The following is an 18,433-nucleotide window of genomic DNA, read 5'->3' as shown; positions in this document are numbered from 1 at the left end:
AGCGAAACTCCGTCTCCAAAAAAAAAAAGAAATATATATGTACATATATATATGTAGGGTTTGTTGAGGACCATTTGAAGACATTAGAGACATCATGCTAATTTTCCCTTACTTGATCATGTGTCTCCTAAGAGCAAGTATATTTTCTTATATAACTGGAAGAGAATTATCACACTCAGGTAATTTGACATTGATGTAATATTATCTAGTACGTACTCCAAATTCCTGTTTCCCCAGGTGTTCTAATAATTTCCAGTACTTTAGCTTTTAATAGAACTTTGGGTGGATTTATTATGCCATACATATAAACCACTAAAGATGAGATACATTTTCTGGCTAAAAGTCCTTTTGTTTCTTAGCCTTAGTCATCCTTGCCTCTAAAATAGCAGCTGACTTGACTTGGGCAGACACTGCTTTAATATTACTTTTTTTCCTCACTTCAGAAGAAAGGCTGCCTTTGAGTTGACCAACCTTGTTAAGGTGGTGGTAGGTGGGTGCCAGGCTAATTGTAGTCTGAGTAATTCAGTTTCAGAAGTCCACCCCACTGTTGAGCCTTTCTAAGTGAAGTCTCGGTATATTTACAAATCAATGGGCATCCTCTCTGGGGGTTAGTCATATTCTAATTCAACAAAGACACTGAAGGTTAAGCTGTTTTTGTTTGCCAAATGTACTAAAAATTATAGGGAAAGAGCCAAAAGTGGAATAGTCAATCTATTTATTCAAAATGAGTCGATAATTAAAATATGTCTAATAGCAGAGACAGCATGTTATAGAAATAGCATTACAGAGTCTTGGGTCTAACTCTCTGCCATTAACTAACTGATGTTTATCACTCCCTCATGTTTATTTATATTTTTCCTATATATATTTATTCTCAACTGTTACAACTATATTCTCTTGTCAGTTTCATGTGGACTTTAAGTTACTTTTATCAAAAGTTGAACAATATTTCATACCCTTTTCCTTTCTCCCCTTAGAGTATGCTCAGGTGATCAAAATGTTGGGAAATGGACGGCTAGAAGCAATGTGCTTCGATGGTGTAAAGAGGTTATGTCACATCAGAGGAAAATTGAGAAAAAAGGTAGGTGTGATTTGTTTTACTTTAATAATAAAGTTGGTTAAGGGAGAAAATGCCTCTACAGTTTTGTTTTGTTGGTGGTGGTGGTTTTTTTTAAGACGGAGTCTTGCTCTTGTCACCCAGGCTTGAGTGCAGTGGCGCGATCTTAGCTCATTGCAACTCCGCCTCCCAAGTTCAAGCGATTCTCCTGCCTCTGCCTCCCGAGTAGCTGGGATTACAGACACCCACCACCGTGTCCAGCTAATCTTTTGTATTTTTAGTAGAGATGGGGTTTCACGATGTTCGCCAGGCTGTTCTCAAACTCCTGACCCCAGATGATCCACCCACCTCAGCCTCCCAAAGTACTGGGATTATAGGCGTGAGCCACCACACCCAGCCACCTCTACAGTTTTTAACTGTCCATGGACTTCATTTTTGGAAATTCCCAAAAGACTTATCTAGGTAAACAATGATTTACCTATAAGTCAAATAACAAGGTCTGTAATAGTAATCTTATACAGGTTCTAATGTTAAAGAATCATTCATATCACTAATGTTGTGTTCCTGCCCAAAATGGTTAACCTGAATTTGAATCACGAAGAAACAATTCATAAGTCCAAATTGAGAGACATTCTGTAAAAACAAACAGCCCAGTTTTTTTTTCCTTGTCTTTTTTTGAGACATGGCCTTACTCTGTCACCCAGCCTATAGAGTAGTGGCACCATCTTAGTTCACTGTAACCTCAACCTCCCTGGTTCAAGCACTCCTCCCACGTCAGCTTCCCATGTAGCAGGGACTACAGGCCTTTGCCACCATGCCTGGCTAATTTCTGTATTTTTTGTAGAGATGAGGTTTCTCTGTGTTGCTTAGGCTGGTCTAGAACTCCTGAGCTCGAGCAATCAGACCTCCTTGGCCTCCCAAAGTGCTGGGATTACAGGCATGAGCCACTGTACCTGGTTCAGCTCTTAATGAAATGTTACTGTCATGAAAGTTTAAAAAAGAAAAAAAAAAAAAAAAAAGCTCGGGTACTATTCTAGTTTCAAGGAGGCCTGACAGTTAAATGTAGTAGGTGGCCCCTGTTAGGATTCTGGTTTAGGAATTGGAGATAAAGCTGTAAAGCATACATTAAGAAAATCCGAATATGAGTTATGTTACATAAGCATTGTATTAATGTTGTATTTCTTAATGTCATCACGAAAGGACTGCCTTGGAAAGTAATGATTAATTCACCATCACAGTAGTTACTCAGGCAGATTTATTAATCAGGTTGACTAAAAGTCCCAACTCTGATTTTGTGTTTTTTTTAATTTGGTAAGTTAATCCTTCTGTTCCCAAACTAAAATCTTTTTGAGACAGAGTCTCACTCTGTTGTGCAACCTCCATCTCCTGGGTTCAAGTGATTCTCATGCCTCAGCTTCCCGAGTTCCTGGGACTACAGGCATGCGTCACCATGTCTGGCTAATTTTTGTACTTTTAGTAGAGACAAGATTTTACCATGCTGGCCAGGCTGGTCTTGAACTCCTGACCTCAAGTGATCCACTCACCGCGGCCTCCCAAAGTGCTGGGATTACAGGCATGAGCCACCGTGCCAGCCCAAACTAAAATCTCTTAATTTCTAAACTAATTGTTACTCTGGAATATAACAATATAAACTAATTGTTACTCTGGAATATTTTAAATATGACCGACAATGACTTTTCTTTTGTAGGTTTGGATAAATACCTCCGATATAATATTGGTTGGTCTCCGAGACTACCAGGTAAAAATTACGCATAAATTTTACATTTTTTACTGGCTTGAATTTGATGAGCCATTTCTTAGAGCCAGTTGTGTTTTAGGCATTGTGCTAGATATCCCAGGGATTATGTTTAAATCAAAATGTGGGAGGCATTATTTTAGGGCATACAGCTGGATGAGGTAAGTGTGCATCCCACAAAAGGCTCATAGCCTGGTAGTGTAGAGAATGAAGACAAGCACACAAGTAATTACAATACATATCACGACACAGGTGTGTGCTATAAATCTAGATGAGCACTTGGGAAAGAAAGAAAATGATGATTGCCTTTCATGATCTTAACCCTTGACTCTGTAGACTCATTGTGGGTCTGTGAGGTCTGTTCGACTTCCACCTATTAGAACTCGTCCCTGTGTGATAATATCTCTATTTGTACAACCTTGATCATACTTTGATTTAAAAAAAAATAATCCAGAATAAAGAATTTAAATCTTCACTTTATAGTATTGTTTCTCAACCGTGGGCAATTATGCCCTCCAGGGGACATTAGCAGTGTCTGGAGACTTTTCTGGTTGTCACTACTGGGGGATGGGTGCAGTGCTGCTAGCATGTAGTAGATAGAGGCTGGGGTGATGCTAAGCATCCTGCAGAGCACAGGACAGCATCCCTTAACAGAGAACGGTCCACCTCACAATAGTCCCTGGCGTCGAGGTGAGAAAGCCTGCTTTAAATTCATACCATTTTAATGTCCATTTTTTTCTTTTGATCTTAACAATAACCCCAGAAGTAGGAAAAATAAGGAATTCCCTGTTTGATAGATAAGGACACCAAGGTTTTGAAATGAATAACATTCTGACCGTAAAGTGACAGCCAGGACCAGTACTTCTGATTTGAATTTTTTTGTGATCCTGCTTTGCCCCTCCCACTTACAGGGTGGTCTGTGGCTCGATAGCATCACTGTCTTCTGGAAGCTTGTTACCAATGCAGGTTCTTTGACACTTCATTCAGAACATGTATTTTAATAAGATCTCCGTGGGCTTCTATACACTTTACATTTTAAGAAGTACTGGTCTGAATCACACTGTCCTTGAAGTTGAAGCAGTCAGTTTTCTCCCTTAACTGAGTTAAATTCCTTTCAAATGGGGAAATAGAAACATTCTAAGGCAGTATTTCTCAATGGGACGTTTGCATCAGAAATACCTAAAGAATTTCTCACAATACTAATTCTTGGGCTTCACTTCTAATCTATCTTCAGAAGATATAAAAACTCTACCGGAGATTTTGATTGATAACATAGCCAAAGAAGCACAGATAATAAGGAAAGGTATAATTTCCTTAGGTCATTATACCAGTCTTAGTTCAGTCTCAATTTTGGAATTGTAGTGTTTGATCACCCTGAAAATTACCGTTCCAGGGAACTTTTGTATTTCAAAAGACTTCTGATCAAAGGGTTATATTAAATAATCTAAAATACGGGGTCTGCGCAGTTCTGCTCTTACTAAAGTGAGACCCTCAAATATATTTCCTCAGCCTCTTAGTCATCATTCCGTCATGCATGTAAGCTTCCTCCTGGGTTAAACCCAAGTATATTTTTCAGAGGGTAAGAGAAAGCTTTAAAATTTAAAAGGAGAAAGATTTATAATAAAATGGTGAGATTTGATTGTTTATTCAATGAGAATTTATGATATAACTGGTGTTTCATTATGATCAGTTTTTAAAGTTATTATCTCTATTCAAGGATAACAAAGCTGATGTAATTTTAAAATACAATGCAGACGAAGCTAGAAGTCTGAAGGCATATGGCGAGCTTCCAGAGCATGGTAATGTCTGGGTTATTATTATTAACTTGTTATATGGTATTTAGGTTATCTGTTGGTGTTTAGGTGAAGGAACTGTGGATTTTGCATATTTACTTTAGTGCTTATGTTTTTAGTTTTATGTATGCCTGCCTGTGCTTCATGATGCTAGATACTGTACGAAAAAAATTACTGGAATTCTGTTTCTAATAAATATGGTGAGGAGTTATGCTCTATAAGCTTTGGACTTCCACATAATGCAACCCAAAGGAATAATTTTGTTATAGTATCTATTTTAAAATTTCTTCCTCAAGAGATTGTTAGTGCTCATATGAGTTAAACATGAAGTGCAAGTCAGCCAGGCGTCGTGGCACATGCCTGTAGTGTCAGCCAGTTGGGAGGCTGAGGCAGGAGAATTGCTTAAGTCCAAGAGTCTGAGGATGCAGCGACCTATGATCATGCCACTATTCTCCAGCCTGAGTGACAAAATGAGACCTTGTCTCAAAAAAGTTTTAAAAAACACAACATGAAGCAAGGGCATATAATTAGGTACCATTACTGATTTTTGTTTGTTTGTTTATTTGTTTGCTTTGAAATGGAGTCTCACTCTACTGCCCACGCTGGAGTGCAGTGGTGCAATCTCGGCTCACTGCAACCTCTACCTCCCAGGTTGAAGCGGTTCTCCTGCCTCAGCTTCCCGAGTAGCTGGGATTACAGGCATGCGCCACCATGTCCAGCTAATTTTTCTGTTTTTAACAGAAATAACATGGGGTTTCACGGTGCTGGCCAGGCTGGTCTCCAACTCCTGACCCTCAGGTGATCCAGCCACCTTGGCCTCCGAAAGTGCTGGGATTACAGGCATGAGCCACCATGCCCAGCCTCGTTACTACTTTTTATTAAAAAGTTGTATTTCCATTTATCCTTGTGTAATAGTATCCCATAGGATTTTTTTAAAGCAACATTATTGGTTTTTACTCCTCCAAATACAAAAATAATGAATTCTTCATGCAGAAAACATAAAAATAAGTCCCTTATAACCTCATCAGAGGGGAAATATGCTTGACATACTATATTGTAGGCCTGCATTTTTACTTGGCAGTTACTATTTTTAGCTCTGTTGTATCTGATTATATAAAAACATTATTATGAGATAACCTAATTTTACTTAAGCATGCTGAAATTACTTGGCATTTCTGATCTAAGAAATGTCAATATATCTAGGAATAGGACTACCACTTCCTGATTCATTTTCATTGCTTAGGGATAATCATGATTGGACTAGATCTTTCTGATGATTATTAGTGAACCAGCTCTTCTTATCTCAAGGAAATACGTTGTTACCATGTGCCCAAACCTGTTAAGAAGTATACCTGGAAGTTATAATAGTTTCAGAATTAATGTAATTAGAGCCTGCCTTACTAAAAATGACTTTGCAAACAAAAGAAAACGGTAACACAAATACTCCCCATCTTGACATAGCAGTGACACTACAGGGAATTTCGTTTTGTGAAATACTCTTTATAGTAATTGTGTTATATAAAAGTTAGGAATGCTTTTGTTATGATGAAGCTTTGATTAAGCTACAAAGCTGACTTAATGTATTTCTTATTGTGTCCTTAGCTAAAATCAATGAAACTGATACATTTGGTCCGGGAGATGATGACGAAATTCAGTTCGATGACATTGGAGATGATGATGAAGATATTGATGACGTAAGTAAATGTGCCTTGCATTTTCCCATTTTTGTTACTATCCATGGAGAAATCAGCTTTCCCCTAACATCCATTAATTTTAAGAACATGGGACATTTAAATAAGGGTATATTTTGAGAATTGTCTGAATTAAATAGTATTATTTAGAAGACAACTAGTCAAACTGTTTATATTTTGAGAATTCTTAAAACGCTCTTCAATTTGTCTTCCTGAAAAGATCAGTGTTTACATTGGCAATATTAACACCAGCCACTCTAATCATAACTTGTTTAATTAAGAGTCTCTAAAGAGATAGCCAATAGGAAATTTAGTGAACAGTTGAAAAATAGAAGATCTTATCAAAGGAACGTGCCTTTTTTATTGAAATATTAGTATGTTGAAAGAATCTTGTTTGAACCAGCTTGATATGAAGCATTGGAATTACAATATACACTGAAAGCCTTGACAAAATGGAGGCCTGTTGCCAATTGTGGTGTTTTTAGCTGTTGGGTGTGTACTGTTGGCAAACTTTTGGCTTGCAGTTGGTATGTTTATTTTGAGGAAAATGTCCTGTCTTTCCTAACAATAAAGTAGTAATGCCCATAGGAGTAAACGCTTTACTGCACTTCTGCTGTTACTGCATTTGAATGAAATTCAGACTTAAATCTTTTGGTAGCATAAGTTTATTTAGCGATTGGGGTGTTACTCTTAAATCTGTTTTGGGCTCTTCTTTTCAAACCTCTTTACCTGAAATGTAGTTCAGAAACCACCTGTGTATTTAAATCCAAAAATAATAAGCCAGATGTGGTATGCTCCTGTAGTCCCAGTTACTCAGGAGGCTGACAGGGGAGGATCACTTGAGCCCAGGAGTTCAAGACCAGCCTGGGCAACACAGCCAGACCTTGTCTCGTAAATAAATAATAACATTAAATTTGATGCAAAAATCGAATTTCAGAATACCAAGCAAGAGCAGTTCCTGACCAAGAATACTCACACTTTGAGTTAAATTACTAACGTTAATAGATATTTTAACACATACGCAAAAATAGGAAGTGAGAAATAAATATATTGTTCTGTTATTTTCTTAATTTTGGAGATCCTGAGCCAAGAGGAGTCTTGTGACTAAACTGTTGCTAATATTTTGGCAATAGAATTAACAATTCCATTCTTTGGTAAGAACTTGCAGCTGACACGTGGATTAAGTGCCACCCCAAACATTTTGACAACTGGGCAGGAGTAGAAGGCCTCTTTAAAAAAAATAATAATAATAAGGAACCTAATCAGAGAACATACATGAATATGAAGCCACATGCACCAAGATAATGGGTTGAGCATCTAGGCAGGGTCAAGATTTTCTCAGTAAAAATTTCTGGATCTGGGCCAACAACTCCTCAGAACTGGACCCAGCTGGCTGGCTGGAAAAGAGATGGTAAAGACAGTGGTTATTAAAGGGGTTCTCTTGAACATTTTGTAAAAATTTGCTCTGTCACCTTAGAACCCTACTTCTTTAAGACATTTCTCCAGATGGTTTATAGATGTTCTAACTATAACCAGATTGACTCAGGAATTAGGTCAGTATCACCCCTGATGTCTGCTCCCATCGAGATATAAAAGTCTCAAATTACTAGCATTAAAGGAAAGGAAGGAGACAGTAAACTTTATTAGGAAGATTTTGCATTACATATAATAGTACAAAGGAGATCATAATGATTTACTTATAGCAGGCCAGAATTATAGGAATTTCTTCTTCAAACTGGATTTGTTTCTCAGCGTAAGGAGGTCAAAGTCTCTCATATATGGAATAGACTGTTGGAACGTAAGAATTCTTTTTCCTTTCATTGATATTCTTTTTTCCCTTCCAGATCTAAACTGAACTCAAGATTTTACATTCCATCTTTTCTGAAGGTTGTCCTGCAATTTGGATTTTGGCCATGACAAAGAAGATTAAAATTTCATTAGCATGAATACAGTTTGTTAAAACAGACTGATTTGTTCCTAAGGTATTTTTATTTCTTTTAAAACTGGTAATACTGAATTATCTTAAGTAAGATGTTAAGCCCACTTTGCTCTTTTAATATAGTGGAGCTTATGGGTAGAAGACCACGTCTACTATTTAAAAAAAAAAATAGATTGCTGCTTTTCCTACCACTTCCAATAAGAAAATGGATGTTTTAAAGAAATAATTTGCCTTGTCCTCATTATGGAATATGATTAAGCCTGGCCTCTTGATTGTATAGAGTCATTGTGTATATTCCAATTACCTAGGTATTCCCTTAAGATTTTGATACAGTTTGAGGGAGGAAGAAATCTGCATTTGAAGTAAAAAATAAGTCTTGTCATATTTAAGTAGCCTATGGCTATTTTTATACTGATTTTGATATCATGTGTTCTTTTCATAATCATATTTTGCCACCATAATCATATCAAAAAAAACGCATTTCCAAAATGCAGTTTTCAGAACTTGGGTTTTAATAGCAATTTTGAATTTGTAAGCTTAGTAGTTACAGAAATTGAACACTAGGTGGCACTCAGTTATCTAAACATGTGAAAGTACTGATAAAATTGTTTTCTTTTACTATGTGTAAGAAATATCCCAAACATGCAAAGATTGTTTTGATCATATGCACGTATGTAGAATATTTTTACAGAGCGGAAAGATTGTTAAAAGTGTGATTTTTATTTTCAGAAGTCATATACATGTAAGCTACAATTTTGAGTGCTTTATAAACACTTGAGATATATAAATGAAATTTTAATTTCATAACAACTTGTAAAAAATAAAAAAAAAAAAACGTGTTGAAAACCCTTTTTCAACATATCCCTAAGCTAGGGGAAGAGGAGGGAATAACAACTCAATGAAAAGATGGTCTCCAATTTCTGAATGGAAANAAGAAATATCCCAAACATGCAAAGATTGTTTTGATCATATGCACGTATGTAGAATATTTTTACAGCGCAGAAAGATTGTTAAAAGTGTGATTTTTTTTATTTTCAGAAATCATATACACATGTAAGCTACAATTTTGAGTGTTTTATTAACACAAGATACATGTAAATGAAATTTTAATTTCATAACAACTTGTAAAAAAAACTTGTTGACAAGCCTTTTTCAACATATATCTAAGCTAGGGGAAAAGGAGGGAATAACAACTCAATGGAAAGATGGTCTCCAATTTCTGAATGGAAAAGCTACAGCTGAGAAATAAAACATCATACTGCAGAAGATGTTATACGCTTATTTTGTGTTAAGGATATGTTTTGTTATGCAAACAGTTTTGGTGTTTTATTTTTGTTTGTTTTTGGTTTTTTGCTTGTGTTGGGAACTAGGTTTACTGGTAACTTCTTTGTTTAGTTTTTAGTTGTCAACTCTCATAAAATGAAACTAAGGCTGAGCTAGTTAGCCTTCACTAGCCAAACTGAAATCATCTGCAACATTAAAAGAAAAGATCCATCATGTAGCTCGTGACACTTTTATTCTTTTTCGGGGGGGGGGGTTGGAGTCTCACTCTGTCACCAGGCTGGAGTGCAGTGGTGTGATCTCAGCTCACTGCAACCTCCACCTTCCCAGCTCAAGCGATTCTCCTGCCTCAGCCTCCTGAGTAGCTGGGATACAGGCAAAAGTCACCACGCCCAACTGATTTTTGTAATTTTAGTAGTGACAGGGTTTCACCATGTTGGCCAGGATGGTCTTGATCTTTTGACCTCGTGATCCGCCTGCCTTGGCCTCCCAAAGTGCGGGGATTACAGGCGTGAACCATCCAGGCTGGCTATGACACTTTTATTCTTTTAGTCCCCATGGAGCTTTTTAGTGATGAAAAGTAATGCACAGGGGAATAAACCTTCACATGGCTTCAAAAGAAAAACAAGCAAATCTTCTCTAATCTACTCTTACTATAATTTCCCAACTACGAACTCTGGATTCAAAAATCTGAGGTACTATAAAACATTAAGTTGAAGAATAGAAATTAAGGGTGCATATTCATGGTTTATATTTCCTGTTCTATGGAGTTCCTGAACACATCTAGATGGAATGCATCTGAGACTAAGGGCTGGTTTTTAATCCTCGTAAGAAACCAACCTTGAAGAATTAACAGTTGTCTCCACCCATATTCTAAACCTCCTAAGATATTTAGGTTTCTGTATATAAAAGTGTTTTTGCTAAATTTACAGTATGTATAGATCCTGTTATATTATTTTACTAATTATGTTTGAACTTGGCATCATATGTGATATAGTTCCTGGTAGGAATAGCACAGCTCAAACATTAATTTTTCTATTTACCTCCTTTAACACATGTGGTTTGTCTGAAGAGTTTCTAAAAATTCAGCTATAACCCCAGTTCATGTATTTGCTGGTGATTGTTCTTGCCAAGGTCGTAACAGCCTGATTGGGCTGTTACATCCTAGGAAATCTCGAATCATAATGATTAAAATAGTTGGGTAAAGTTGTAGCTTATATGCAATACTACTTGGAGGAGTCCTTTCACTAATTTGTATTTAATGTGGAAGTTGTATCATTTCATTGACGTAATCATAAATAATGGAAGTGGTCTTCAAGAAGTTTTATTTTTCACTTTTTTTTTTTGCTTATACTCTCTGATTCCTGTAATACAATGCTATAAGCTATGCACAGAAAGAAATAAAATGTTTAAAATCCAAAAAAATGATTTTTACTGCTAAGAGGGCATAATAGTTATTACTAATGATTTTGCTGGGGTTGCGTTTTTGATGCAATGTTTATTCCACTTGCAGTTAGAATATAAATATGTTTTATCACTAATGAGGCTAAATAACCAAACCAAACATTTGTGTTAAAAAAGAAGCCAAGATTTCATTGTTTGACTGTTGAATATTTCTTAAGCATCTAGCCCCTAAAGAGACTGCTTCTTATGGAGCCTGTAAACTATGCATGATGGAAATTGTTGTATTTTATTGAGGAATGGCCATTGGTTTACTCACCACATCTGTGGAATCATGGCTATAAATGTTTGCTAACAAACTCTTTCTGAATTGTAATTTAACTTAATCTCATCTAATGTAAATATTAGATTATGATGTTCAGTAATATCTTTCATAGGTATAAACTGCTGTCATTGATTTCAGAGTAACTCTGAGTAATCAAATAGGTAAAAAGCATGTTTTGAGTAAAATAGCTAGATTTATATTTTATTTGTATTGTGTACAGACTTAACAACAACCAGTATTGACTGGATTGACAGTTAAAGTATCAGAATGAAAGCGAGGTTTTTTTAATACTACCTGACTGTCATAAAAATGAAAATGATTTGTATTGGTGTGAAATGCTTATCTTTATGCTGCTTAGTAAGGGTAAGTTTTATTTATACTGTTTGGACTCCCATGAACTTTTGCATACTGCTTTGTGTTTTTGGTTTACCCTCAACTATCCTCCCTTTTATCTTTGCTGCTTTTCTTCCTATTCAGAAAGAGCAAAATGAAAAGACACTAGACCCTCAGGTATAGCGTTAGAACCGAGCAATTTGGAGGCTGTGTTGGACTTTGTCCTCTCTTAGCCCACCCTCCCAGCCTTGCAAGTTGCTAGGTACTTGTGAAGCAATGTACTAGAGAGGGAAGAGCATGGATCCTGGGGTCAAAGGGCCTGTGTCCCACCCTTACTCAGCCCTCTGCCTGCAGGTGACCACTGGCACATTCTCCAGCTCGTCTCAGCTTCAGGTTCTTCACCTATAAGATGGGGATGATGAAAACAGTACCTGTCATGCAGAATTGTTAGGAGGATTGATCATTTAGATGTTCATACTTGTAATGTACTTAGAGCAGTCTGCCTCTTTTCACTTGATACCCAGTACTATGTAAGATAGAAGATGCATGTCTTCTATATTCTGTATTTCCCATTTCTTTTGTGTGCACTCTTTGATTCTTACAATAGAAGGAACACGTAGAATGTATATTTGTATATTCATGTCAACACAGTATTTAAAATTGCTACCAACTGCATTTAATTTGGCATAAGACCAACAGATGAAGTCTCTTGTTTGCTTGAAGATACTTTACAAAATATCAACTGCTCTATATTTCTTTAGAGAAAGATTATAGTTAATAATATTGATACCTCTGATAATATTTTATTCTTAAGTCTTCAGTGAGTCCTTTTGCTATAGATTTCATGACAACTAATTAGTACTAACTGATTTAGAGGTTTCCTTTCCCATCATACAGAATGATGTAAAGAAATTATAGGCAAACTATTGCAATTAGAAAATAAAATATGAAACAACTTCCAACAACGTATAGAATTGATTCTTTTCGAACTGTTTATAACATTTTTAGCTATTGACGTGATTCTTTTCGAAAAATTTGCTATTTTTAAAACTTAATTGTGATATATAAGGAAAAGGTATACCTTGTTTTTGTCTGCTTTTGTTTGTTTGATCTGAATGAGTCAATTTAGCCATACTCCAAATATGGGGTTGCGTTTTCTCAGCAAGTGAATTTGTCACAAATCTGTGCTGAAGACGACATTTTCTAATGGTAAGTCAGTTCTGCAGAGTGATTTCAGATTGCCAGTCACATTCAACACACCTTATTTTATATGATGCAAAGACCAATAGGTGAAGTAAATACTTACACTTCTGGCCAACTTGCCCACTTTTAAAAGGCCAGTCTGTACTGCTGTTCCAATCCATGTTTTCAGTTCACGACTTGATATTGGCAGATAAGAAAGTAGAGGATGAGTGTGGTGGCTCACGCCTATAATCCCAGTACTTTGGGAGGCCAAGGTAGGTGGATCACCTGAGGTCAGGAGTTCAAGACCAGCCTGACCAATATGGTAAAACCTCGTCTCTACTAAAAATACAGAAATTAACTGGGTGTGGTGGCACGCACCTGTAGTCTCCAGCTACTTGGGAGGCTGAGGCGGGAGAATCACTTGACACCAGGAGGGGGTGGTTGCAGTGAACCAAGAGCCAAGATCGCACCACTGCACTCCAGCCTGGGTGACAGAGCAAGACTCCATCTCAAAAAAAGTAGGGATAAAATCTGAGTCAAGTCCCATTTCCGATTTCTATGCTGTCAGATACAAAATGAGCTGGACTTGGCAAATGTGATAACATTTAATACATATTTATGATTTTTAAACTGTCTTAGGAATCTAACAATAATGGGAATTTTTCTTTTCTTTTTTGAGACTGTCACCCAGGCTAGAGTGCAATGGTGCAATCTCGGCTCACTGTAGCCTGTGCCCCCTGGGTTCAAGCAATTCTCCTGCCTCAGCCTCCCAAGTAGCTGGGATTACAGACATGCACCACCACACCTGGCTAATTTTTGTATTTTTAGTAGAGATGGGGTTTCACCATATTGGCCTGGCTGGTCTTGAACGCCTGACCTCAAGTGAGCCACCGTGCCTGGTCAGAAATTTTCTTAGTTTAATAAAAGTCATCTACTAAAGTCAAACATAGAAATAAACTTGCAATTAAAAAAAAGGTTTTGGGGGCCAGATGCGGTGGCTCACACCTGAAATCCCAGCACTTTGGGTTGCCAAGGATCACCTGAGGTCAGGAGTTCGTGACTAGCCTGACCAACATGGAAGAACCGTCTCATTACTAAAAATACAAAATTAGCCTGGCATGGTGGCGCATGCCTGTAATCCCAGATATTCAGGAGGCTGAGGCAGGAGAATCACTTGAACCCGGGAGGCGGAGATTGCGGTGAGCCGAGATCACCCATTGCACTCCAGCCTGAGCGACAAGAGTGAAACTCAGTCTCAAGAAAAAAGGTTTTTGGCCCAGCATAGTGTCTCACAGCTATATACTGTATCCAGGAGTTGGAGACCAGCCTGGACAAATAGTGAGACCTCATCCCTAAAAAACAAAAATAAAACATTTGGGCATGGTAGTGCACACCTGTAGTCCCCACTACTTGGGAGGCTGAGGTTGGAGGATTGCTTGAGCCAGGGAGGTTAATGCTGTAGTGAGCTGTGATAATGATGTCACTGCATTCACCCTGGGCAACAGAGCAAGACCCTGTTCAAAAAAAAAAAAAAAGGGAGGCTGGGTGTGGTCGCTCACACCTGTAATCCCAGCACTTTGGGAGGCGGAGGCAGGCAGATCACTTGAGGTCGGGAGTTCAAAACCAGCCTGGCCAACATGGTGAAACCCTGTTTCCATTAAAAATACAAAAATTAGCCAGGTGTGGTGCACAGGCGTGTAATCCCAGCTACTTAGGAAGCTGAGGCAGGAGAATCACTTGAACCTGGGGGGTGGAAGCTGCAGTGAGCCGAGATTGCACCATTGCACTCCAGTCTGGGCAACAGAGTGAGACTGTCTCAAAAACAAAAAAATGTCTCTGACAATGCAATAAAAGTTTATTAACCTAATGAATCTCATAGACTGGTACATCTGAACCTTTGAGTACACATCTTTTCAATATGTCATGTGACAAAGTGGAGAGTACTACATAAAGCACTTCTGCATACCAATGTGTAGCAGTTGTCTCAAGGTTAAGCATTTGTGATAATTTATATTGCAAACAACTGGACACTTTAGTGGAATATCATTTTTACTTGAAAGAGAAACTGATAAGCTGATATTTCAAACTTGGGTTTGTGTTCAACATTTTTGTAAAAATGAATAAAATGAGCCTGTCATTTCAAGGGAAACAAGTAACTGTATTTGTTAGTGGTAATAAAATTTGAGCTTTGAAGAGCGAAAAAAGCTTCAGAAAACTGGTATTTGCTACTACAGGTATTGATCAACTTACAACCTATGCAACTTACGACCATTCGAGTTTACGACCACAATCGCTAGCCACGACTGCTCCGCTGTAGATTTTTGGAAACACTACAACATTTTGATGTGTATAAAGAATATCGCTACCACCTGGGAGGCTGTGACGACAAAGTGCATGAATGGCATCTGGAAAAATTGTGTTAAGCGCTATGTTAATGATTTTGACGGATTTGACAGTGAACATGAACTTGAAACAATTCGGGAAAAAATAGTGAAACTCGCTAAAGACCTTTCTTTGGAGTGTGAAATGGAAGATGTCGAAGAGTTGCTAGACAAAGAATCCAGAGAACTTACAAATGAAGAGCTAATCGAACTAGAAGAAGAAAGAGTGGCAGAAGAAGAAAGAAGAGGAGGAGCCAGAAAGAAAGTTCACCACTAGGGGATTATCAGACGGTTTATCTTTACTGAATAAACTTCTTATACATTTCGAAGCAATGGACCCAAACATCGAACGATTTGCAAGGATTGAACAGACGGCGCACGATGTGTTTCGTCCGTATCATGAAATTTATGAAGAAAAAAAGAATTCAGACAAAGCTCACCATGTTTATGAAAAAACCAACTCCGGTAACCCCAACTGCTGCCTCAGATGATGACATCAACGATCCGCAGCCAAGCACCAGCGGCCAATAAAATGTTTCGTACACATGTTTATATATTTTGATATGTTTTGCAATTGGGAAAATGTTTCCTATGGTATTTTTTACACCTGTATTTTGTATGCACCTGTATTTTGTAATTTTGTATGTTTTGCAAATATTAAACCAGTTGTACTGGTAATACAGTGTTTTACTTAAACCTGACGAATGTAAAAATAAGAAACAAAATGGTGTAGAGATGATACAAATGGCATAAAATGAACAAAGAAAATTATGATATATAACAATAATGAAAGAAAATTATGATAAAATATGACTTAAATATTTTTATAACATCATTTCACAGTACTGTACATATAGCCTACTCAACTTACGACCAAATCGTGTTACGACTAGTCTGTCAGAACCAATCGTGGTCGTAAGTCGAGCACTAGCTGTATTAGCTTGACAACTTCACTAAATTAAGAGCTTTTCTAAAGAGATCAGTGATATTAATGAATGTGGCATCTTAAAATTGTAGAATGAAAAGGCTCAACATATGGAAGATCATACGTCTGTCAGTTTTTTCCAAGTTTTCCAGGTGGGTGAAGTTAAAAAGTTCATTCATAATTCAAAATAGACCAATGAATTTTAATGTAATAGTATGAAACGTTTGTTGATTTGGTGTTAGATTCCACAGTGCAACTAACTTAAGAAGTCACCTCTTGTTAAGACTGTGTATAGTGTCAAAGAACATACACAATTATCTGAAAAGTCAATTAAAATCTTCCTTTTCCAACTACATACCTCTGAGGCCAGATTTTCTTCATATGCTTTAACCAAAACTTACTAGGGCACATTGAATACAAAAGCAGATATGAGACCGTCGTCTATTAAACCGGTCAAGATTTGCAAAAATGTGCAACAATGTCATCTCAATTTTTTGTTTCTGTTACTCCTCATTAAGTGTTTATGCTAATGCATTGATTTTATTCTTGAATTAACATTTTTAAAAAATCTATTCATACAGTCAGCTGTATTAACTGACAGACAACTCGCAACCTTGCTATTTCAAGGAAAATTGACGGCGTTTATTACCAGTGCTACATTTGTACTTTCAAGTAAAAATTAGAGTTTTAGAAATTAGATCTACCAACATTAGCCAGATAAAAGAGCTCTGTGATTCTCCATTTTTAAGTATAAAATAGGGGTTGGTAAACCCCTTTCTATAAAGGGCCAGATAGTAAATACCTTGGGCTTTTCAGGCCATCTGATCTGTTAGAACTACTCAGTTCTGCCATTGTAGTGCAAAAACAGCCACAGATGTCACTCACAAATGAGTGTGGCTATATTCCAATAAAACGTTATTAACAGAAATAGGTAGTGGGCTGTATTTGACCTATGCACTGTAGTTTGTTGTTGATATAAAGGGGTTCTGAGACCAGATAATTTGAGATCTGCATTAGACTAACAACTTAAGTGGTATAGTACATTTTAAGATACTATTCAACATACTAAATTTTTTTTTTTGAGGTGGAGTTTCACTCCTGTTGCCCAGGCTGGAGTGCAATGGTGCAATCTCCACTCCAACCTCCGTCTCCCAGGTACAAGCGATTCTTCTGTCTTGGCCTCCCAAGTGGCTCGGATTACAGCATGCACCACCATGCCTGGCTAATTTTTTTGTATTTTAGTAAGGATTGAGTCCACTATGTTAGGCTGGTTGCAAACTCCTGATCTCAGGTGATCCATTTGCCTCAGCATCCCAAAGTGCTGGGATTACAGGCGTGCGCCACCGCACCAGGCCATTTTTTTTTTTTTTTTTGAGACAGTCTTGCTCTGTCAACCAGGCTGGAGTGCAGTGGTGCAATCTCAGCTCACTGCAACCTCCATCTCCCGGGTTCAAGCGATTCTCCTGCCTCGGCCTCCCAAGTAGCTGGAATTACAGGCGCTTGCTGCCATGCTCAGCTAATTTTTGTATTTTTAGTAGAGATGGTGGTTCACTATGTTGGCCAGGTTGGTCGCGAACCCCTGACCTCAGGTGATCCACCCACCTCCGCCTCCCAAAGTGCTGGGATTACAGGTGTGAGCCACTGTGCCTGGCCCATACTATAGATTTTCTTTTCTTTCTTTCTTTTTTTCTTTTTTTTGGAGATGGAGTTTCACTTGTTGCCCAGGCTGGAGTGCAATGGCGCGATCTCGGCTCATCGCAACCTCCGCCTTCCAAGTAGCTGGGATTACAGGCATACACCACCATGCCCGGCTAATTTTGTATTTTTAATAGAGATGGGGTTTCTCCATGTTGGTCAAACTGGTCTCGAACTCATGACCTCATGTGATCCACCCGCCTCAGCCTCTCAAGGTGCTGATTACTGGCATAAGCCACTATGCCTGGTGATACTATAGATTTTTATAGGAAGTTAGTGTAGTGGGAAAAGCCTGGGAAACTTGAAAGTCATTTTTTTAAAGGCTTAAATACAAATTATGTTAATGGATATTATGTTATGATGTTATGAAAATGTCAATTTTCCCCAAATTAACCTCTGATTTCAATATAGTTACAATTAGTAGGCCATTTACTTTGTAATATAATAGAGTAGGCCGTGGTGGGAGATAGCAAAAGCATCCTAAAGTATATTCATGTGGAAATACTGAATTTCAAAGAATTCTAAAAACACTGCTAAGCGGGAATTCACTCCAACAGATAAGTTGTACCCGAAACCATAGTAGTAAATAATAGATGCAGTAACAGACAGAAAAAAAAAAAAAAAAAAAAAAAAAAAAAAAAAAAAAAAAAAAAAAAAAAAAAAAAAAAAAA

The 18,433-nt window shown here is 37.5% G+C and overlaps 1 protein-coding gene across 1 annotated transcript in view; it reads left to right on the top strand.

The window, feature by feature from the left end:
* EIF1AX (eukaryotic translation initiation factor 1A X-linked) overlaps nucleotides 1-9,056 on the top strand; it is a 14,868-nt gene extending 5,812 nt beyond the window's left edge. Inside the window, exons 2-6 of the mRNA XM_017540671.2 lie at nucleotides 978-1,081; nucleotides 2,766-2,816; nucleotides 4,531-4,612; nucleotides 6,209-6,300; nucleotides 8,142-9,056. Of these exons, the coding sequence (XP_017396160.1) occupies nucleotides 978-1,081; nucleotides 2,766-2,816; nucleotides 4,531-4,612; nucleotides 6,209-6,300; nucleotides 8,142-8,147 (335 nt within the window). The 3' untranslated portion in view covers nucleotides 8,148-9,056. The remainder of the gene's footprint in view (nucleotides 1-977; nucleotides 1,082-2,765; nucleotides 2,817-4,530; nucleotides 4,613-6,208; nucleotides 6,301-8,141) is intronic.
* Nucleotides 9,057-18,433: the final 9,377 nt, after the last annotated feature.

The sequence above is a fragment of the Cebus imitator genome, unplaced genomic scaffold (assembly GCF_001604975.1).
Source record: "Cebus imitator isolate Cc_AM_T3 unplaced genomic scaffold, Cebus_imitator-1.0 Scaffold128, whole genome shotgun sequence".
NCBI classification, from domain to species: Eukaryota; Metazoa; Chordata; class Mammalia; order Primates; family Cebidae; genus Cebus; species Cebus imitator.
Note: the sequence above shows the minus strand (reverse complement) of the source record. Positions and strands in the feature narration are given on the sequence as shown.